The 22,621-nt window shown below is 50.4% G+C and overlaps 1 protein-coding gene across 1 annotated transcript in view; it reads left to right on the top strand.

Annotated features, from left to right (window-relative positions):
- Positions 1-22,621, top strand: part of LOC115127709 (sushi, nidogen and EGF-like domain-containing protein 1) — a 197,406-nt gene that overhangs the window by 71,858 nt on the left and 102,927 nt on the right. The window contains exons 5-10 of the mRNA XM_065009494.1: positions 9,440-9,565; positions 10,159-10,272; positions 12,048-12,161; positions 17,571-17,684; positions 19,844-19,900; positions 20,263-20,370. Of these exons, the coding sequence (XP_064865566.1) occupies positions 9,440-9,565; positions 10,159-10,272; positions 12,048-12,161; positions 17,571-17,684; positions 19,844-19,900; positions 20,263-20,370 (633 nt within the window). The remainder of the gene's footprint in view (positions 1-9,439; positions 9,566-10,158; positions 10,273-12,047; positions 12,162-17,570; positions 17,685-19,843; positions 19,901-20,262; positions 20,371-22,621) is intronic.

Here is a 22,621-nt window from a genome sequence, read left to right as displayed (position 1 = left end):
TAGCTGTTCTCTCTCTCTCTCCTCACTAACTAGCTGTTCTCTCTCTCCTCCTCACTAACTAGCTGTTCTCTCTCTCCTCCTCACTAACTAGCTGTTCTCTCCTCCTCACTAACTAGCTGTTCTATCTCCCTCCTCACTAACTAGCTGTTCTTTCTCTCTCTCCTCACTAACTAGCTGTTCTATCTCTCCTCCTCACTAACTAGCTGTTCTTTCTCTCCTCCTCACTAACTAGCTGTTCTATATCTCCTCCTCACTAACTAGTTGTTCTATCTCTCCTCCTCACTAACTAGCTGTTCTATCTCTCCTCCTCACTGACTAGTTGTTCTCTCTCTCCCTCCTCACTAACTAGATGTTCTATCTCTCCCTCCTCACTGACTAGTTGTTCTCTCTCTCCTCCTCACTAACTAGCTGTTTTCTCTCTCCTCCTCACTAACTAGCTGTTCTCTCTCTCCTCCTCACTAACTAGCTGTTCTCTCTCTCTTCTCCTCACTAACTAGCTGTTCTTTTTGTCTCCTCCTCACTAACTAGATGTTCTATCTCTCCTCCTCACTGACTAGTTGTTCTCTCTCCTCCTCACTAACTAGTTGTTCTATCTCTCCTCCTCACTAACTAGATGTTCTATCTCTCCTCCTCACTAACTAGTTGTTCTCTCTCTCTCCTCCTCACTAACTAGCTGTTCTATCTCTCCTCCTCATAACTAGCTGTTCTCTTCTCCTCCTCACTAACTAGCTGTTTTCTCTCTCCTCCTCAATAACTAGCTGTTCTCTGTATCTCCTCCTCACTAACTAGCTGTTCTCTCTCTCCTCACTAACTAGCTGTTCTCTCTCTCTCTCTTCCTCACTAACTAGCTGTTCTCTCTCTCCTCCTCACTAACTAGCTGTTCTCTCTCCCCTCCTCACTAACTAGTTGTTTTATCTCTCCTCCTCACTAACTAGCTGTTCTATCTCCCTCCTCACTAACTAGCTGTTCTTTCTCTCTCTCCTCCTCACTAACTAGCTGTTCTATCTCTCCTCCTCACTAACTAGCTGTTCTTTCTCTCCCCTCCTCACTAACTAGCTGTTCTATATCTCCTCCTCACTAACTAGTTGTTCTATCTCTCCTCCTCACTAACTAGCTGTTCTATCTCTCCTCCTCACTAACTAGCTGTTCTATCTCTCCTCCTCACTAACTAGCTGTTCTCTCTCTCTCTCCTCTTCATTAACTAGCTGTTCTCTCTCTCTCTCCTCCTCACTAACTAGCTGTTCTATCTCTCCTCCTCACTAACTAGCTGTTCTTTCTCTCCCCTCCTCACTAACTAACTGTTCTATCTCCCCTCCTCACTAACTAACTGTTCTATCTCTCCTCCTCACTAACTAGCTGTTCTATCTCTCCTCCTCACTAACTAGCTGTTCTCTCTCTCCTCCTCACTAACTAGCTGTTCTCTCTCTCTTCCTCACTAACTAGCTGTTCTCTCTCTCCTCCTCACTAACTAGCTGTTCTCTCTCCCCTCCTCACTAACTAGTTGTTTTATCTCTCCTCCTCACTAACTAGCTGTTCTATCTCCCCTCCTCACTAACTAGCTGTTCTTTCTCTCTCTCCTCCTCACTAACTAGCTGTTCTATCTCTCCTCCTCACTAACTAGCTGTTCTTTCTCTCCCCTCCTCACTAACTAGCTGTTCTATATCTCCTCCTCACTAACTAGTTGTTCTATCTCTCCTCCTCACTAACTAGCTGTTCTATCTCTCCTCCTCACTAACTAGCTGTTCTATCTCTCCTCCTCACTAACTAGCTGTTCTCTCTCTCTCTCCTCTTCATTAACTAGCTGTTCTCTCTCTCTCTCCTCCTCACTAACTAGCTGTTCTATCTCTCCTCCTCACTAACTAGCTGTTCTTTCTCTCCCCTCCTCACTAACTAACTGTTCTATCTCCCCTCCTCACTAACTAACTGTTCTATCTCTCCTCCTCACTAACTAGCTGTTCTATCTCTCCTCCTCACTAACTAGCTGTTCTCTCAATCCTCCTCACTAACTAGCTGGTCTCTCTCTCTCTCTCCTCCTCACTAACTAGCTGTTCTTTCTCTCCCCTCCTCACTAACTAGCTGTTCTTTCTCTCTCCTCACTAACTAGCTGTTCTATCTCTCCTCCACACTAACTAGCTGTTATATCTCTCCTCCTCACTAACTAGCTGTTCTTTCTGTCTCCTCCTGACTAACTAGCTGGTCTCCCTCTCTCCTCCTCACTAACTAACTGTTTTGTCTCTCCTCCTCACTAACTAGCTGTTATCTCTCTCCTCCTCACTAACTAGCTGGTCTCTCTCTCTCCTCCTCACTAACTAGCTGTTCTGTGTTCTCTCTCTCCTCACTCACAACTAGCTGTTCTCTCTCTCCTCCTCACTAACAAGATGTTCTGTCTCTCCTCCTCACTAACTAGCTGTTCTCTCTCTCTCTCCTCCTCACTAACTAGCTGTTCTCTCTCTCTCCTCCTCACTAACTAGCTGTTCTCTCTCTCCTCACTAACCTCCTCACTAACTAGCTGTTCTCTCTCTCTCTCCTCCTCACTAACTATCTGTTCTATCTCTCCTCCTCACTAACTAGCTGTTCTCTCTCTCCTCCTCACTAACTAGCTGTTCTCTCTCCTCCTCCTCACTAACTAGCTGTTCTCTCTCTCCTCCTCACTAACTAGCTGTTCTCTCTCTCCTCCTCACTAACTAGCTGTTCTCATTCTCTCCTCCTCCTCACTAACTAGCTGTTCTCTCTCTCTCTCCTCCTCACTAACTAGCTGTTCTCTCTCTCTCTTTCTCTCTCTCCTCACTAACTAGCTGTTCTCTCTCTCCTCCTCACTAACTAGCTGTTATATCTCTCCTCCTCACTAACTAGCTGTTCTCATTCTCTCCTCCTCACTAACTAGCTGTTCTCTCTCTCCTCCTCACTAACTAGCTGTTATCTCTCTCCTCCTCACTAACTAGCTGTTCTCTCTCTCTCCTCCTCACTAACTAGCTGTTATCTCTCTCTCTCCTCACTAACTAGATGTTATTTCTCTCTCCTCCTCACTAACTAGCTGTTCTCTCTCTCTCTTTCCTCCTCACTAACTAGCTGTTCTCTCTCATCCTCACTAACTAGCTGTTCTCTCTCTCTCCTCCTCACTAACTAGCTGTTCTCTCTCTCTCTCCTCCTCACTAACTAGCTGTTCTCTCTCTCTCCTCCTCACTAACTAGCTGTTCTCCTCACTAACTAGCTGTTCTATCTCTCCTCCTCACTGACTAGTTGTTCTGTCTCTCCTCCTCACTAACTAGATGTTCTATCTCTCCTCCTCACTGACTAGTTGTTCTCTCTCTCCTCCTCACTAACTAGCTGTTCTATCTCTCCTCCTCAATAACTAGCTGTTCTCTGTATCTCCTCCTCACTAACTAGCTGTTCTCTCTCTTTCTTCCTCACTAACTAGCTGTTCTCTCTCTCTCTTCCTCACTAACTAGCTGTTCTCTCTCCCCTCCTCACTAACTAGTTGTTTTATCTCTCCTCCTCACTAACTAGCTGTTCTATCTCTCCTCCTCACTAACTAGCTGTTCTTCTCTCTCTCACTAACTAGCTGTTCTCTCACTAACTAGCTGTTCTCTCTCTCCTCCTCCTCACTAACTAGCTGTTCTATCTCTCCCCTCCTCACTAACTAGCTGTTCTTTCTCTCTCCTCCTCACTAACTAGCTGTTCTATCTCTCCTCCACACTAACTAGCTGTTCTATCTCTCCTCCTCACTAACTAGCTGTTCTTTCTGTCTCCTCCTGACTAACTAGCTGGTCTCCCTCTCTCCTCCTCACTAACTAACTGTTTTGTCTCTCCTCCTCACTAACTAGCTGTTATCTCTCTCCTCCTCACTAACTAGCTGGTCTCTCTCTCTCCTCCTCACTAACTAGCTGTTCTGTCTCTCCTCCTCACTAACTAGCTGTTCTCTCTCTCCTCCTCACTAACAAGATGTACTGTCTCTCCTCCTCACTATCTAGCTGTTCTCTCTCTCTCTCCTCCTCACTAACTAGCTGTTCTCTCTCTCTCTCTCCTCCTCACTAACTAGCTGTTATCTCTCTCCTCCTCACTAACTAGCTGTTATCTCTCTCCTCCTCACTAACTAGCTGTTATCTCTCTCTCCTCACTAACTAGATGATATTTCTCTCTCCTCCTCACTAACTAGCTGTTCTCTCTCATCCTCACTAACTAGCTGTTCTCTCTCTCTCCTCCTCACTAACTAGCTGTTCTCTCTCTCTCTCCTCCTCACTAACTAGCTGTTCTCTCTCTCTCCTCCTCACTAACTAGATGTTCTATCTCTCCTCCTCACTGACTAGTTGTTCTCTCTCTCCTCCTCACTAACTAGATGTTCTATCTCTCCTCCTCACTGACTAGTTGTTCTCTCTCTCCTCCTCACTAACTAGCTGTTCTATCTCTCCTCCTCAATAACTAGCTGTTCTCTGTATCTCCTCCTCACTAACTAGCTGTTCTCTCTCTTTCTTCCTCACTAACTAGCTGTTCTCTCTCTCTCTAACTAGCTGTTCTTCCTCACTAACTAGCTGTTCTCTCTCCCTCCTCACTAACTAGCTGTTCTCTCTCTCCTCCTCACTAACTAGCTGTTCTATCTCTCCTCCTCACTAACTAGCTGTTCTTTCTCCCTCCTCACTAACTAGCTGTTCTTCTCTCTCTCCTCCTCACTAACTAGCTGTTCTATCTCTCCTCCTCACTAACTAGTTGTTCTATCTCTCCTCCTCACTAACTAGCTGTTCTATCTCTCCTCCTCACTAACTAGCTGTTCTATCTCTCCTCCTCACTAACTAGCTGTTCTCTCTCTCTCTCCCTCACTAACTAGCTGTTCTCTCTCTCTCTCTCCTCACTAACTAGCTGTTCTTTCTCTCCTCCTCACTAACTAGCTGTTCTTTCTCTCCCTCCTCACTAACTAGCTGTTCTATCTCTCCTCCTCACTAACTAGCTGTTCTCTCTCTCCTCCTCACTAACTAGCTGTTCTCTCTCTCCTCCTCACTAACTAGCTGGTCTCTCTCTCTCTCTCCTCCTCACTAACTAGCTGTTCTTTCTCTCCCCTCCTCACTAACTAGCTGTTCTTTCTCTCTCCTCCTCACTAACTAGCTGTTCTATCTCTCCTCCACACTAACTAGCTGTTCTATCTCTCCTCCTCACTAACTAGCTGTTCTTTCTGTCTCCTCCTGACTAACTAGCTGGTCTCCCTCTCTCCTCCTCACTAACTAACTGTTTTGTCTCTCCTCCTCACTAACTAGCTGTTATCTCTCTCCTCCTCACTAACTAGCTGGTCTCTCTCTCTCCTCCTCACTAACTAGCTGTTCTGTCTCTCCTCCTCACTAACTAGCTGTTCTCTCTCTCCTCCTCACTAACAAGATGTACTGTCTCTCCTCCTCACTAACTAGCTGTTCTCTCTCTCTCTCCTCCTCACTAACTAGCTGTTCTCTCTCTCTCTCCCCCTCACTAACTAGCTGTTCTCTCTCTCTCCTCCTCACTAACTAGCTGTTCTCTCTCTCTCTCCTCACTAACTAGCTGTTCTATCTCTCCTCCTCACTAACTAGCTGTTCTCTCTCTCCTCCTCACTAACTAGCTGTTCTCTCTCCTCCTCCTCACTAACTAGCTGTTCTCTCTCTCCTCCTCACTAACTAGCTGTTCTCTCTCTCCTCCTCACTAACTAGCTGTTCTCATTCTCTCCTCCTCACTAACTAGCTGTTCTCTCTCTCTCTCCTCCTCACTAACTAGCTGTTCTCTCTCTCTCTCCTCCTCACTAACTAGCTGTAACTCTGTTCTCTCTCTCCTCACTAACTAGCTGTTCTATCTCTCCTCCTCACTAACTAGCTGCTCTCTTCTCACTAACTAGCTGTTTCTCCTCCTCACTAACTAGCTGTTCTCTCTCTCCTCCTCACTAACTAGCTGTTATCTCTCTCCTCCTCACTAACTAGCTGTTCTCTCTCTCTCACTCCTCCTCACTAACTAGCTGTTCTCTCTCTCTCTCCTCACTAACTAGATGCTATTTCTCCTCACTAACTAGCTGTTGTTCTCTCTCTCTCTCCTCCTCCTCAGCTGTTCTAACTAGCTGTTCTCTCTCTCTCTCTCCTCCTCACTAACTAGCTGTTCTCTCTCTCTCTCCTCCTCACTAACTAGCTGTTCTCTCTCTCTCCTCCTCACTAACTAGCTGTTCTCTCTCTCCTCCTCACTAACTAGCTGTTCTCTCTCTCCTCCTCACTAACTAGCTGTTCTCTCTCTCTCTCTCCTCCTCCTCACTAACTAGCTGTTCTCTCTCTCTCTCCTCCTCACTAACTAGCTGTTCTCTCTCTCTCCTCCTCACTAACTAGCTGTTCTCTCTCTCTCCTCCTCACTAACTAGCTGTTCTCTCTCTCATCCTGACTAACTAGCTGTTCTCTCTCTCCTCCTCACTAACTAGTTGTTCTCTCTCCCCTCCTCACTAACTAGCTGTTCTCTCTCTCTCCTCCTCACTAACTAGCTGTTCTCTCTCCTCCTCACTAACTAGCTGTTCTCTCTCTCTCCTCCTCACTAACTAGCTGTTCTCTCTCTCTCTCCTCCTCACTAACTAGCTGTTCTCTCTCTCTCCTCCTCACTAACTAGCTGTTCTCTCTCTCTCCCCCTCACTAACTAGCTGTTCTCTCTCTCTCCTCCTCACTAACTAGATGTTTTGTCTCTCGCCTCCTCACTAACTAGCTGTTCTCTGTTTCTCCTCCTCACTAACTAGCTGTTCTCTCTCTCCTCCTCACTAACTAGCTGTTCTCTCTCTCTCTCCTCCTCACTAACTAGCTGTTTTCTCTCTCTCCTCCTCACTAACTAGCTGTTCTCTCTCCCCTCCTCACTAACTAACTGTTCTCTCTCTCCTCCTCACTAACTAGCTGTTCTCTCTCTCTCTCCTCCTCACTAACTAGCTGTTCTCTCTCTCTCTCATCCTCACTAACTAGCTGTTCTCTCTCTCTCCTCCTCACTAACTAGCTGTTCTCTCTCTCTCTCCTCTCCTCCTCACTAACTAGCTGTTCTCTCTCTCTCCTCCTCACTAACTAGCTGTTCTCTCTCTCTCCTCCTCACTAACTAGCTGTTCTCTCTCTCCTCCTCACTAACTAGCTGTTCTCTCTCTCTCTCTCCTCCTCCTCACTAACTAGCTGTTCTCTCTCTCTCTCCTCCTCACTAACTAGCTGTTCTCTCTCTCTCTCTCCTCCTCCTCACTAACTAGCTGTTCTCTCTCTCTCCTCCTCACTAACTAGCTGTTCTCTCTCTCATCCTGACTAACTAGCTGTTCTCTCTCTCCTCCTCACTAACTAGTTGTTCTCTCTCCCCTCCTCACTAACTAGCTGTTCTCTCTCTCTCCTCCTCACTAACTAGCTGTTCTCTCTCCTCCTCACTAACTAGCTGTTCTCTCTCTCTCTCCTCCTCACTAACTAGCTGTTCTCTCTCTCTCTCCTCCTCACTAACTAGCTGTTCTCTCTCTCTCTCCTCCTCACTAACTAGCTGTTCTCTCTCTCTCCCCCTCACTAACTAGCTGTTCTCTCTCTCTCCTCCTCACTAACTAGATGTGTTGTCTCTCCCCTCCTCACTAACTAGCTGTTCTCTGTTTCTCCTCCTCACTAACTAGCTGTTCTCTCTCTCCTCCTCACTAACTAGCTGTTCTCTCTCTCTCTCCTCCTCACTAACTAGCTGTTTTCTCTCTCTCCTCCTCACTAACTAGCTGTTCTCTCTCCCCTCCTCACTAACTAACTGTTCTCTCTCTCCTCCTCACTAACTAGCTGTTCTCATTCTCTCCTCCTCACTAACTAGCTGTTCTCTCTCTCTCTCCTCCTCACTAACTAGCTGTTTTCTCTCTCTCTCCTACTCACTAACTAGCTGTTCTCTCTCTCCTCCTCATTAACTAGCTGTTCTCTCTCTCCTCCTCACTACCTAGCTGTTCTGTCTCCTCCTCACTAACTAGCTGTTCTGTCTCCTCCTCACTAACTAGCTGTTCTCTCTCTCTCCTCCTCACTAACTAGCTGTTCTCTCTCTCCTCCTCACTAACTAGCTGTTCTCTCTCTCCTCCTCACTAACTAGCTGTTCTCTCTCTCCTCCTCACTAACTAGCTGTTTCTCTCTCTCCTCCTCACTAACTAGCTGTTTTCTCTCTCTCTCCTCCTCACTAACTAGATGTTTTGTCTCTCCCCTCCTCACTAACTAGCTGTTCTCTGTTTCTCCTCCTCACTAACTAGCTGTTCTCATTCTCTCCTCCTCACTAACTAGCTGTTCTCTCTCTCTCTCTCTCCTCCTCACTAACTAGCTGTTTTCTCTCTCTCCTCCTCACTAACTAGCTGTTTTCTCTCTCTCCTCCTCACTAACTAGCTGTTCTCTCTCCCCTCCTCACTAACTAACTGTTCTGTTTCTCCTCCTCACTAACTAGCTGTTCTCATTCTCTCCTCCTCACTAACTAGCTGTTCTCTCTCTCATCCTCACTAACTAACTGTTCTGTCTCTCCTCCTCACTAACTAGATGTTCTATCTCTCTCCTCCTCACTAACTAGTTGGTCTCTCTCTCTCCTCCTCATTAACTAGCTGTTCTGTCTCTCCTCCTCACTAACCAGCTGGTCTCTTTCTCTCCTCCTCACTAACTAGCTGTTCTCTCTCTCCTCCTCACTAACTAGCTGTTCTGTCTCTCCTCCTCACTAACCAGCTGTTCTCTCTCTCCTCCTCACTAACCAGCTGTTCTCTCTCTCCTCCTCACTAACTAGCTGTTCTCTCTCTCCTACTCACTAACTAGCTGTTCTCTCTCTCCTCCTCATTAACTAGCTGTTCTCTCTCTCCTCCTCACTAACTAGCTGTTCTGTCTCCTCCTCACTAACTAGCTCTTCTCTCTCTCTCCTCCTCACTAACTAGCTGTTCTCTCTCTCCTCCTCACTAACTAGCTGTTCTCTCTCTCCTCCTCACTAACTAGCTGTTCTCTCTCTCCTCCTCACTAACTAGCTGTTATATCTCTCCTCCTCACTAACTAGCTGTTCTCTCTCTCCTCCTCACTAACTAGCTGCTCTCTCTCTCTCTACTCCTCACTAACTAGCTGTTCTCTCTCTCTCCTCCTCACTAACTAGCTGTTCTCTCTCTCTCTCTCTCCCCTCACTAACTAGCTGTTCTCTCTCTCTCCTCCTCACTAACTAGCTGTTCTCTCTCTCTCTCCCCTCACTAACTAGCTGTTCTCTCTCTCCCCCTCACTAACTAGCTGTTCTCTCTCTCCTCCTCACTAACTAGCTGTTCTCTCTCTCTCCTCCTCATTAACTAGCTGTTCTCTCTCTCCTCCTCACTAACTAGCTGTTCTCTCTCTCTCTCTCCTCCTCCTCACTAACTAGCTGTTCTCTCTCTCTCCTCCTCACTAACTAGCTGTTCTCTCTCTCCTCCTCACTAACTAGCTGTTCTCTCTCTCCTCCTCACTAACTAGCTGTTCTGTCTCCTCCTCAGCATCGGTGTGTCCACACCTTCGACCCTGTCTGAACGGAGGTCGCTGTATAGACGACTGCATCACCGGCAACCCTTCCTTCACCTGCTCTTGTCTGGCTGGCTTCACAGGACCCCGGTGCCAGATAGGTCAGTCGGTGAACTTTGACCTTTGACCACAGTCACTCTGCTCCCTTCTGCCCCGGAGCCATAAATACAGTCCCTGTTTAGAAACAACCCCATAGCCCCTAGATCTGAGAGGATTTGAGAGGTTTATTACAGCCCCTAGATCTGAGAGGATTTGATAGGTTTATTACAGCCCCTAGATCTGAGAGGATTTGATAGGTTTATTACAGCCCCTAGATCTGAGAGGATTTGATAGGTTTAAAGACAGGCTCTGGGAATTTTGGTGACTAGTAAAACAATTTTTTAATTCTTTGGGCTGGATGTATCAATGCGTAGCTCATACACTACATGACCAAAGGGTATGTGAACATCCATCATTTAATATGGAGTTTGTCCCCATTTTGCTCCTGTTAAAGCCTCCAGTCTTCTGGGAAGGCTTTCCACGAGATCTTCAAACATTACATAATCTGTCCCACTCCTCTCTCCTCTCTGCTCTTCTCTCTCTCTCTGTGTGTGTGTGTGTGTGTGTGTGTGTGTGTGTGTGTGTGTGTGTGTGTGTGTGTGTGTGTGTGTGTGTGTGTGTGTGTGTGTGTGTGTGTGTGTGTGTGTGTGTGTAGATGTAGAGGAGTGCTCGTCATCTCCATGTCAGAACGGAGGTACCTGCTCAGACCAGGTTAACGGCTTCATCTGCCAGTGTCCACCTGGGTTTACAGGGACAGTCTGCCAAACAGGTACAGTACCCTCTCCCTCCCTCTCTCCTTACTCTACCTTTACCCCAAACACACAACCATCTGTCCCACAACCTTGTTCCTCTCTGTTCTCCCTTTGTTCTCCCTTTGTCCTCCTCCTCTCTGTCTCTCTCTCTCCTCTCTGTCTCTCTCTCTCCTCCCTCCTTACTCTCCTTTACCCCAATCACACAACCATCTCTTGTCTCTCTGTCTCTCTCCTCTCCTCTCTGTCTCTCTCCTCTCCTCTCTGTCTCTCTCCTCTCCTCTCTCTCTCTCCTCTCTGTCTCTCTGTCTCTCTATCTCCCTCCCTCTCTCCTTACTCTACCTTTACCCCAATCAAATTTATTCATAAAGCCCTTCGTACATCAGCTGATATCTCAAAGTGCTGTACAGAAACCCAGCCTAAAACCCCAAACAGCAAGCAATACAGGTGTAGAAGCACGGTGGCTAGGAAAAACTGGTCTTCTCTCTGGTCTTCTCTGTCCCTCTCCTCTCTCCTCTCTGGTCTTCTCTGTCCCTCTCCTCTTTCCTCTCTGGTCTTTTCTGTCCCTCTCCTCTCTGGTCTTCTCTGTCCCTCTCCTCTCTCCTCTCTCCTCTCTGGTCTTCTCTGTCCCTCTCCTCTCTCCTCTCTGGTCTTCTCTGTCCCTCTCCTCTCTCCTCTCTGGTCTTCTCTGTCCCTCTCCTCTCTCCTCTCTGGTCTTCTCTGTCCCTCTCCTCTCTCCTCTCTGGTCTTCTCTGTCCCTCTCCTCTCTCCTCTCTGGTCTTTTCTGTTCCACTCCTCTGCTCCTCTCTGGTCTCTGTCCCACTCCTCTGCTCCTCTCGGGTCTCTGTCCCACTCGTCTCTCCTCTCTGGTCTCTGTCCCTCTCCTCTCTCCTCTCTGGTCTTCTCTGTCCCTCTCCTCTCTGGTCTTCTCTGCTCCATGCTCTGCTGGGCCAGGAAAGAGGATGTCAGCTTGTAAAAGCTAGATTTCATCTGACCTGCCAATGCACAACCTGATAAGATATTTCCTTTAGGGTCATCTCCTTGTAATATAAATACCAGGTCAATGACAGGGATCTCTGCTCCTCCTGCCAGGTTTCTCTGCTCCTCCTGCCAGGTCTCTCTGCTCCTCCTGCCAGGTCTCTCTGCTCCTCCTGCCAGGTCTCTCTGCTCCTCCTGCCAGGTTTCTCTTCTCCTCATGCCAGGTCTCTCTGCTCCTCCTGCCAGGTCTCTCTGCTCCTCCTGCCAGGTCTCTCTGCTCCTCCTGCCAGGGATCTCTGCTCCTCCTGCCAGGTCTCTCCGTAACACTCCTCCTGCCAGGTCTCTCTGTAACACTCCTCCTGCCAGGTCTCTCTGTAACACTCCTCCTGCCAGGTCTCTCTGCTCCTCATGCCAGGTCTCTCTGCTCCTCCTGCCAGGTATCTCTACTCCTCCTGCCAGGTCTCTCTACTCCTCCTGCCAGGTCACTCTGCTCCTCCTGCCAGGTCTCTCCGTAACACTCCTCCTGCCAGGTCTCTCTGTAACACTCCTCCTGCCAGGTCTCTCTGCTCCTCCTGCCAGGTCTCTCTCCTCCTCTCCTAGTAACACTCCTCTTGGACAATTCATCACCTTCTACTAAATCAGCCTGGGTTTATTCAGTTCTGTATGTGTTGATACTGCATTCACCCTATTCATCCTCATGTCTCTCTGTCTCTGTCTCTCTGTCTCTGTGTGTGTGTTTGTGTGTGTGTGTGTGTGTGTGTGTGTGTGTGTGTGTGTGTGTGTGTGTGTGTGTGTGTGTGTGTGTGTGTGTGTGTAGATGTAGAGGAGTGCTCGTCATCTCCATGTCAGAACGGAGGTACCTGCTCAGACCAGGTTAACGGCTTCATCTGCCAGTGTCCACCTGGGTTTACAGGGACAGTCTGCCAAACAGGTACAGTACCCTCTCTCCCTCCCTCTCTCCTTACTCTACCTTTACCCCAATCACACAACCATCTGTCCCACAACCTTGTTCCTCTCTGTTCTCCCTTTCTCCTCTCCTCTCTGTCTCTCTCTCTCCCTCCCTCTCTCCTTACTCTACCTTTACCCCAATCACACAACCATCTGTCCCACCACCTTGTTCCTCTCTGTTCTCCCTTTGTCCTCTCCTCTCTGTCTGTCTCTCTCTCCTCTCTGTCTCTCTCTCTGTCATCCCTCTCCTCTCCTCTCTGTCATCCCTCTCCTCTCTGTCTCTCTCCTCTCCTCTCTGTCATCCCTCTCCTCTCTGTCTGTCTCCTCTCCTCTCTGTCTCTCTCCTCTCCTCTCCTCTCTGTCATCCCTCTCCTCTCTGTCTCTCTCCTCTCCTCTCTGTTCTCCCTCTCCTCTCTGTTCTCACTTTCTCCTCTCCTCTCTGTCTCTCTCTCTCCTCTCCTCTGTCTCTCTCCTCTCCTCTCTGTTCTCCATCTGCTCTCTGTCTGTCTCTCTCTCTCCTCTCCTCTGTCTCTCTCCTCTCCTCTCTGTTCTCCATCTGCTCTCTGTCTGTCTCTCTCTTCTCTCTCTCTCTCTCCTCTCCTCTCTTTTCTTCTACTCTCCTCTCATCTCTGTTTCCCCTCTCGTCTCTCGTCTCTGTTCCCCCTCTCTTCTCCCCTCTTACTTACCAGACGTCGCTATGTCCCGCCTCTCTGGGGCTTGCGTGGTTTGACGCCTCTCCCCTCCCCCTCTCAGTCCTACCCTGTCCCCCTCTCCTCTCCTTTTCCCTCTCTGTCCTACCCTGTCCCCCTCTCTGTCCTTCCCTGTCCCCCTCTCTGTCCTACCCTGTCCCCCTCTCCTCTCTCTGTCCCCCTCTCAGTCCTACCCTGGCCCCATCTCCTCTCTCCTTTTCCCCTCTCAGTCCTACCCTGGCCCCCATCTCCTCTCCCTTTTCCCCCTCTCAGTCCTTCCATGTCCCCCTCTTTGTCCTGCCTTGTCCCCCTCTCTCTCTCCCTTTTCCCCTCTCTGTCCTACCCTGTCCCCCTCTCTGTCCTTCCCTGTCCCCCTCTCCTCTCCCTGTCCCCTCTCTGTCCTACCCTGTCCCCCTCTCCTCTCTCTGTCCCCCTCTCAGTCCTACCCTGTCCCCCTCTCCTCTCCCCTGTTTCCCCCTCTCAGTCCTTCCCTGTCCCCCTCTTCTCTCCCTGTTCCCCTCTCTGTCCTGCCTTGTCCCCCTCTCCTCTCCCTTTTCCCCTCTCTGTCCTACCCTGTCCCCCTCTCAGTCCTTCCCTGTCCCCCTCTTCTCTCCCTGTTCCCCTTCTCTATCCTACCATGTCCCCCTCTCCTCTCTCTGTCCCCCTCTCCTCTCCCTGTTCCCCCTCTCTGTCCTACCCTGTCCCCTCTCCTCTCTCTGTCCCCCTCTCCTCTCCCTGTTCCCCCTCTCTGTCCTACCCTGTCCCCTCTCTCCTCTCTCTGTCCCCCTCTCCTCTCCCTTTTCCCCCTCTCAGTCCTACCCTGGCCCCATCTCCTCTCCCTTTTCCCCCTCTCAGTCCTTCCATGTCCCCCTTTGTCCTGCCTTGTCCCCTCTCTCTCCCTTTTTCCTCTCTGTCCTACCCTGTCCCCTCTCTGTCCTTCCCTGTCCCCCTCCTCTCCCTGTCCCCTCTCTGTCCTACCCTGTCCCCCTCTCCTCTCTCTGTCCCCCTCTCAGTCCTACCTTGTCCCCCTCTCCTCTCCTGTTTCCCCCTCTCAGTCCTTCCCTGTCCCCCTCTTCTCTCCCTGTTCCCCTCTCTGTCCTGCCTTGTCCCCCTCTCCTCTCCCTTTTCCCCTCTCTGTCCTACCCTGTCCCCCTCTCAGTCCTTCCCTGTCCCCTCTTCTCTCCTGTTCCCCTTCTCTATCCTACCATGTCCCCTCTCCTCTCTCTGTCCCCTCTCCTCTCCCTGTTCCCCCCTCTCTGTCCTACCCTGTCCCCTCTCCTCTCTCTGTCCCCCTCTCCTCTCCCTGTTCCCCCTCTCTGTCCTACCCTGTCCCCTCTCCTCTCTCTGTCCCCCTCTCCTCTCCCTGTTCCCCCTCTCTGTCCTACCATGTCCCCCTCTCCTCTCTCTGTCCCCTCTCCTCTCCCTGTTCCCCCATCTCTATCCTACCCTGTCCCCCTCTCCTCTCTCTGTCCCCCTCTCCTCTCCCTGTTCCCCCCATCTCTATCCTACCCTGTCCCCCTATCCTCTCTCTGTCCCCCCTCTCCTCCCTGCTTGCTGCCGTTCCTGTTCCCACAGTCCAGCCTGTGGAGACGTATCAAACCTCCTCTAATATCTTTCACAGCCAGCAGCACATATTTTCAGGGTGAGGGGAGCGGTGTGGCGGATATATTAATCAGCTGAGTAAATATTCCATATATGTGTCTATCTCTCTCTGTGTGTATGTGTGTTTCTGTGTGTTTCCGTGTGTTTCCGTGTGTGTGTGCGTGTGCGTGCGTGTGTGCGTGCGTGTGCATGCGTGTGCGTGTGCGTGTGCGTGTGTGCAAAGACGAAGCCTGCCTCAATGGTGCGCTGTGTGTACAAGGTGTCGACAACTTCACCTGTGTGTGTGGGGCTCTGTGTGAGTTAGCCGAGGGGGCTACCCAGTCTCTGTGTGAGACAGGTGAGATAGACGAGGGGGCTACCCAGTCTCTGTGTGAGACAGGTGAGATAGACGAGGGGGCTACCCAGTCTCTGTGTGAGACAGGTGAGATAGCCGAGGGGGCTACCCAGTCTCTGTGTGAGACAGGTGAGATAGCCGAGGGGGCTACCCAGTCTCTGTGTGAGACAGGTGAGATAGACGAGGGGGCTCCCCAGTCTCTGTGTGAGACAGGTGAGATAGCCGAGGGGGCGACCCAGTCTCTGTGTGAGACAGGTGAGATAGCCGAGGGGGCTACCCAGTCTCTGTGTGAGACAGGTGAGTTAGCCGAGGGGGCTACCCAGTCTCTGTGTGAGACAGGTGAGATAGCCGAGGGGGCTACCCAGTCTCTGTGTGAGACAGGTGAGATAGCCGAGGGGCTAGTCTCTGTGTGAGACAGGTGAGATAGCCGAGGGGCTACCCAGTCTCTGTGTGAGACAGGTGAGATAGCCGAGGGGGCTACCCAGTCTCTGTGTGAGACAGGTGAGATAGCCGAGGGGGCTACCCAGTCTCTGTGTGAGACAGGTGAGTTAGCCGAGGGGGCTACCCAGTCTCTGTGTGAGACAGGTGAGATAGCCGAGGGGCTACCCGGTCTCTGTGTGAGACAGGTGAGATAGCCGAGGGGGCTACCCGGTCTCTGTGTGAGACAGGTGAGATAGCCGAGAGCTAGTGTGAGACAGGTGAGATATCCGAGGGGCTACCCAGTCTCTGTGTGAGACAGGTGAGATAGACGAGGGGGCTACCCAGTCTCTGTGTGAGACAGGTGAGTTAGCCGAGGGGGCTACCCAGTCTCTGTGTGAGACAGGTGAGTTAGCCGAGGGGGCTACCCAGTCTCTGTGTGAGACAGGTGAGATAGCCGAGGGGGCTACCCGGTCTCTGTGTGAGACAGGTGAGATAGCCGAGGGAGCTACCCGGTCTCTGTGTGAGACAGGTGAGATAGCCGAGGGGGCTACCCGGTCTCTGTGTGAGGCAGGTGAGATAGCCGAGGGGGCTACCCAGTCTCTTTGTGAGGCAGGTGAGATAGCCGAGGGGGCTACCCAGTCTCTTTGTGAGACAGGTGAGTTAGCCGAGGGGGCTACCCAGTCTCTGTGTGAGACAGGTGAGATAGACGAGGAGGCTACCCAGTCTCTGTCTGAGACAGGTGAGATAGACGAGGAGGCTACCCAGTCTCTGAGTGAGACAGGTGAGATAGACGAGGGGGCTACCCAGTCTCTGTGTGAGGCAGGTGAGATAGACGAGGGGGCTACCCAGTCTCTGTGTGAGAAAGGTGAGATAGCCGAGGGGGCTACCCAGCCTCTGTGTGTGTGCGTGTGTGTGTGTGTGTCTGTGTGTCTGTGTGCCTCTGTGTGTAAAAGCATACCTGGTAATGTGCACACACAAACACACACACACACACACACACACACACACACACACACATACACACACACACACACACACACACACACACAGATGGGTGGATGTGAGAAGGCCTATATTACTAGCCTGCAACGAAGCTGAATATAGTGCACTTTGACCAGGGCCCTACATAGTGCACTTTAACCAGGGCCCTACATAGTGCACTTGAACCAGGTCCCTACCTAGCGCACTTGGACCAGGGCCCTACCTAGTGCACTTGGACCAGGGGCCTACATAGTACACTTGGACCAGGGCCCTGCCTAGTGCACTTGGACCAGGGGCCTACATAGTACACTTGGACCAGGGCCCTGCCTAGTGCACTTGGACCAGGGGCCTACATAGTACACTTGGACCAGGGCCCTGCCTAGTGCACTTGGACCAGGGGCCTACATAGTACACTTGGACCAGGGGCCTACATAGTACACTTGGACCAGGTCCCTGCCTAGTGCACTTGGACCAGGTCCCTGCCTAGTACACTTGGACCAGGGCCCTGCCTAGTGCACTTGGACCAGGGCCCTCCTAGCGCACTTGGACCAGGGCCCTACCTAGTGCACTTGGACCAGGGCCCTACCTAGTACACTTGGACCAGGGCCCTACCTAGTACACTTGGACCAGGGGCCTACATAGTACACTTGGACCAGGGCCCTACCTAGTGCACTTTAACCAGGGCCCTACCTAGTGCACTTGGACCAGGGCCCTGCCTAGTGCACTTGGACAGGGCCCTGTATAGTGCACTTTAACCAGGTCCCTACCTAGCGCACTTGGACCAGGGCCCTACCTAGTGCACTTGGACCAGGGCCCTACCTAGTGCACTTGGACCAGGGCCCTGCCTAGTACACTTGGACCAGGGCCCTACCTAGTGCACTTTAACCAGGGCCCTACCTAGTGCACTTGGACCAGGGCCCTGCCTAGTGCACTTGGACCAGGGCCCTACCTAGCGCACTTGGACCAGGGCCCTACCTAGTGCACTTTAACCAGGGCCCTACCTAGTGCACTTGGACCAGGGCCCTACCTAGTGCACTTGGACCAGGTCCCTGCCTAGTGCACTTGGACCAGGGCCCTACCTAGTGCACTTGGACTAGGGCCCTACCTAGTGCACTTTAACCAGGGCCCTGCATAGTACACTTTAACCAGGGCCCTACCTAGTGCACTTGGACCAGGGCCCTACTTAGTGCACATGGACCAGGGCCCTACATAGGGTTCCATATGGGAAGCTGCCCTATTGAGAGAGAACCGTTCAGGTTTGGCTCTAGGCTTGTTCATTAGTACCTTTTTCCAAATCCTCAGTTTCCCACATAGATGACGACTAGGTTTAAATAACATAGATTTGTGTTGTCGTTTGTGGTCCCAGACATAGATCAGTGTGTTTCCCAGCCTTGTCTGAATGGAGGGGACTGTAGAGACCAGGTGAATGGTTATACCTGCACCTGTCCTGCTGCCTTCACCGGGACACACTGTGAGACAGGTGAGCTACTGATAAAAACCTCCCCTTCACTGGAGGGAGTACTATTCAACTGACTCCTTTGTCCCAAATGGCATACTATTCCTTATATAGTGCACTACTTTTGACCAGGGACCACAGAGGTGGTACTTGTACATCAAGCTGCCTCACGTTACAGAGTCAGGAGACAGACTCCTGTCCTACGGGCCGTTCTCATCAAGCTGAACCATCACTACAGAGTCAGGAGACAGACTCCTGCCCTCAGCTGAACCATCACTACAGAGTCAGGAGACAGACTCCTGTCCTACGGGCCGTTCTCATCAAGCTGAACCATCACTACAGAGTCAGGAGACAGACTCCTGCCCTACGGGCCGGTCTCATCAAGCTGAACCATCACTACAGAGTCAGGAGACAGACTCCTGTCCTACGGGCCGTTCTCATCAAGCTGAACCATCACTACAGAGTCAGGAGACAGACTCCTGCCCTACGGGCCAAGCTTCACTACAGAGTCAGGAGACAGACTCAAGCTGAACCATCACTACAGAGTCAGGAGACAGACTCCTGCCCTACGGGCCGTTCTCATCAAGCTGAACCATCACTACAGAGTCAGGAGACAGACTCCTGCCCTACGGGCCGGTCTCATCAAGCTGAACCATCACTACAGAGTCAGGAGACAGACTCCTGTCCTACGGGCCGTTCTCATCAAGCTGAACCATCACTACAGAGTCAGGAGACAGACTCCTGCCCTACGGGCCGGTCTCACTCAGAGTCAGGAGACAGAACCATCACCATCACTACAGAGTCAGGAGACAGACTCCTGTCCTACGGGCCGTTCTCATCAAGCTGAACCATCACTACAGAGTCAGGAGACAGACTCCTGCCCTACGGGCCGTTCTCATCAAGCTGAACCATCACTACAGAAACAGGAGACAGACTCCTGCCCTACGGGCCGTTCTCATCAAACTGAACCATCACTACAGAAACAGGAGACAGAATCCTGCCCTACGGGCCGTTCTCATCAAGCTGAACCATCACTACAGAGTCAGGAGACAGACTCCTGTCCTACGGGCCGTTCTCATCAAGCTGAACCATCACTACAGAGTCAGGAGACAGACTCCTGTCCTACGGGCCGTTCTGGTTCCGACAAGGCTTACTTAAGTCCCCTTTAGGGAATAGGGTGCCATTTGGGATTCACTGACTTTTATTCTGCCAGTTTATGGAGAGAAGACACACAACATGGGTCCTGGTCAATTGTGGGCCATTTGGGAATCGAGGGGCCATTTGGGAATAGGGGGTATTTGGGAATAGGGGGCATTTGGGAATAGGGGGCATTTGGGAACAGGGGGCCATTTGGGAATAGGGGGCATTTGGGAACAGGGGACCATTTGGGAATAGGGGCATTTGGGAATAGGGGCCATTTGGGAATAGGGGCCATTTGGGAATAGGGGGTCATTTGGGAATAGGGGGTCATTTGGGAATAGGGGGCCATTTGGGAATAGGGGGCCATTTGGGAATAGGGGGGCATTTGGGAACAGGGGGCCATTTGGGAATAGGGGGGCATTTGGGAACAGGGGGCCATTTGGGATGCATATTTACTTACACGTCTGGAACAACGGTTCATGATATAAAATGTTACCATAGGCGGCCGGTGAGCCCTACTTCCTGCTCTCTGTTTTGACTTCCTGCAATAGAACATGTTTCCAATTGGGACAGCAGGTATTAAACGAAACCTGACTAACCTCTCTCTCTCTCTCTCTGGGAGGATGAGACGGGTGAGGTCACATCCCAAATGCAACTCTTTTCCTTTTATATAAGTGCACTACTTTTGACCAGGGGGCCAGTAGTACATAGTGTACTCTATAGGCAACAGGGTGCCGTTTGGGAGTATCCCTGAGAGTGGCTAGGAGCTCCGTGTTAGAGTGACCTGGTGGTTTGTTGAAAGGTTTTGCGGCGTCTCCTGTTTTCAGAGCCTCAGCGTCGGTGTGGTTAGCTAATGGCTGAGAGCTGAGACCTTGGCGATGGGATTCTCTACCAAGAGCAACAACACGAAACAGAGAGAGAGAAAGAGCTCCCTTTGTGTTATATTGCTGTGTCGTAGTATGCCGGCACACTGTCCATGTAACTGTCTGAATAATTCTTACGATTAGCTAGAAAGCCTCAACCTATCGTATTTTCTTTCGTAGAGTTGGCGGTGGTCCGTGTCACTTCATCATCTACTCCTCCAACTGAAAATCGAACAGGTGGGTTTTCCGCTTTGGAGGTCATTTGAATGTAGGTCCTCAGACCGTCTATGATTTTGCCAGACAGAAACATGGAATCGGCTCGGAGTCCTATTGGACAGAACCACCTCTCTCTGTCCAATAGAAAAAGAGCACCTTGTCTGTGATAAACGTCTTTGTCAGAGCTAATCATTTCCTAAGCTTTTTTTTTTTAACATATTTTTATTCCCAAACACTTGTTTCAAAGTACTGTACTTTCCTGTTCTCTATGGTGTTTTGGCATCATACACTGTGTTGCCTTAGGCCAAGTTATGGTATAAACTAAAGTAGATGTCCAGCCTCATCCTAAGCTTCTATCCTGGTCCTTCTTGTTTGTCTGGCAGTGTCCTGTGAGGGGGAGGGCTGTGACAAACACCAGATCTGTGAACACACCGGCTCTGGGAGTTACAACTGCACATGTACCCAAGGATTCTATGGTGACAACTGTGAAGGTAAAGTGGTGACTGGGTCAGACCCTGCTTTAGTTGGAGACAGTTAGACAGCAGGTACAGGTCAGAGCCGATTCTAGTAGAGTCTAGTTGGAGACAGTTAGACAGCAGGTACAGGTCAGAGCCGATTCTAGTAGAGTCTAGTTGGAGACAGTTAGACAGCAGGTACAGGTCAGAGCCGATTCTAGTAGAGTCTAGTTTGAGACAGTTAGACAGCCGGTACAGGTCAGAGCCGATTCTAGTAGAGTCTAGTTGGAGACAGTTAGACAGCAGGTACAGGTCAGAGCCGATTCTAGTAGAGTCTAGTTGGAGACAGTTAGACAGCAGGTACAGGTCAGAGCCGATTCTAGTAGAGTCTAGTTGGAGACAGTTAGACAGCAGGTAGAGGTCAGAGCCGATTCTAGTAGAGTCTAGTTGGAGACAGTTAGACAGCAGGTACAGGTCAGAGCCGATTCTAGTAGAGTCTAGTTGGAGACAGTTAGACAGCAGGTACAGGTCAGAGCCGATTCTAGTAGAGTCTAGTTGGAGACAGTTAGACAGCAGGTACAGGTCAGAGCCAATTCTAGTAGAGTCTAGTTGGAGACAGTTAGACAGCAGGTACAGGTCAGAGCCGATTCTAGTAGAGTCTAGTTGGAGACAGTTAGACAGCAGGTACAGGTCAGAGCCGATTCTATACTGGACAAATTCAGGTATGTTTATCCCCGTTTTATTCCGTTTGCTTCCGTTTTAAGAACAGTTTTTCAACAGAATCGGTGGACTGAATACACCCCTGATCACGCTTAAACACAGTTCACTTTCATAGCAGCCGCGTGGTATTCAATTCAAATCAAATCAAACTGTATTTGTCACATACACCGAATTCCTGTGGGTTTGATCCCACAGGAATGTGCCTCAGTACCTGGAAGAAGGAAAAAGAAAAAGCTCTAGTCTGTTCTGCTGTTCATCTGTAAATCCCAGTTTACTACGGGATCCTGGGGAACAACAGGCGATCCTGGGGAACAATTGCTTTATGGCCCGTTTTTTTATTATTAGTTTACTTACAAGGGGAAGTGCCGCTTTGTCTAGACTTGAAAGGACAAGGGGCCTCTGCATGGGCTGAAGCTGAGGGTTGGTATTTATTCAGGTAGTTATATCAGACAGGGGTGGTGTAATATGCCTTGCAGCAGGGCAGCAGAGTAGCGCAGAGAACCGGCAAACTGTTCCCTATACAGTACATTACTTTTGACCAGGAAACTCTGACACTCTGCTATTCCTATTCCCTACATAGTGCATTGCTTTTGACCATGGGGACTCTAACTTCATCCCAAATGGCACCCAAGTCACTAGTTCCTATTACTGCTGGTCAAAAGTAGTGCACTAAATAGAGAATAGGGTGCCATAGGGCTCTGGTCAAAAGTAGTGCACTGAATAGGGAATAGGGTGCCATTTGGAATGAATTCGCTGACTGTTCCACGTACTCCACGCCACCCTACGGAACCTGCTGTCTCCTCTATGGTCCTGCTGTCTCCTCTATGGCCCTGCTGTCTCCTCTGTGGGACCTGCTGTCTCCTATATGGTCCTGCTGTCTCCTCTATGGTCCTGCTGTCTCCTCTATGGGACCTGCTGTCTCCTATATGGTCCTGCTGTCTCCTCTATGGTCCTGCTGTCTACTCTATGGTCCTGCTGTCTACCTTATGGTCCTGCTGTCTACTCTACGGGTCCTGCTGTCTCCTCTATGGTCCTGCTGTCTACTCTATGGGACCTGCTGTCTACTCTATGGTCCTGCTGTCTCCTCTATGGGACCTGCTGTCTACTCTATGGTCCTGCTGTCTCCTCTATGGTCCTGCTGTCTCCTCTATTGTCCTGCTGTCTACTCTGTCTCCTCTACGGTTCTGCTGTCTCCTCTATGGTTCTGCTGTCTCCTCTACGGGTCCTGCTGTCTACTCTATGGTCCTGCTGTCTCCTCTATGGTCCTGCTGTCTCCTCTACGGTTCTGCTGTCTCCTCTATGGTCCTGCTGTCTCCTCTACGGTTCTGCTGTCTCCTCTATGGTTCTGCTGTCTCCTCTACGGGTCCTGCTGTCTACTCTATGTTCCTGCTGTCTCCTCTATGGCTCCTGCTGTCTCCTCTATGGTCCTGCTGTCTCCTCTATTCTGCTGTCTCCTCTATGGTTCTGTCTCCTCTACGGGTCCTGCTGTCTACTCTATGTTCCTGCTGTCTCCTCTATGGCTCCTGCTGTCTCCTCTATGGTCCTGCTGTCTCCTCTATGGTCCTGC

The sequence above is a fragment of the Oncorhynchus nerka genome, linkage group LG25, assembly GCF_034236695.1.
Source record: "Oncorhynchus nerka isolate Pitt River linkage group LG25, Oner_Uvic_2.0, whole genome shotgun sequence".
Lineage (NCBI taxonomy): Eukaryota > Metazoa > Chordata > Actinopteri > Salmoniformes > Salmonidae > Oncorhynchus > Oncorhynchus nerka.
Note: the sequence above shows the minus strand (reverse complement) of the source record. Positions and strands in the feature narration are given on the sequence as shown.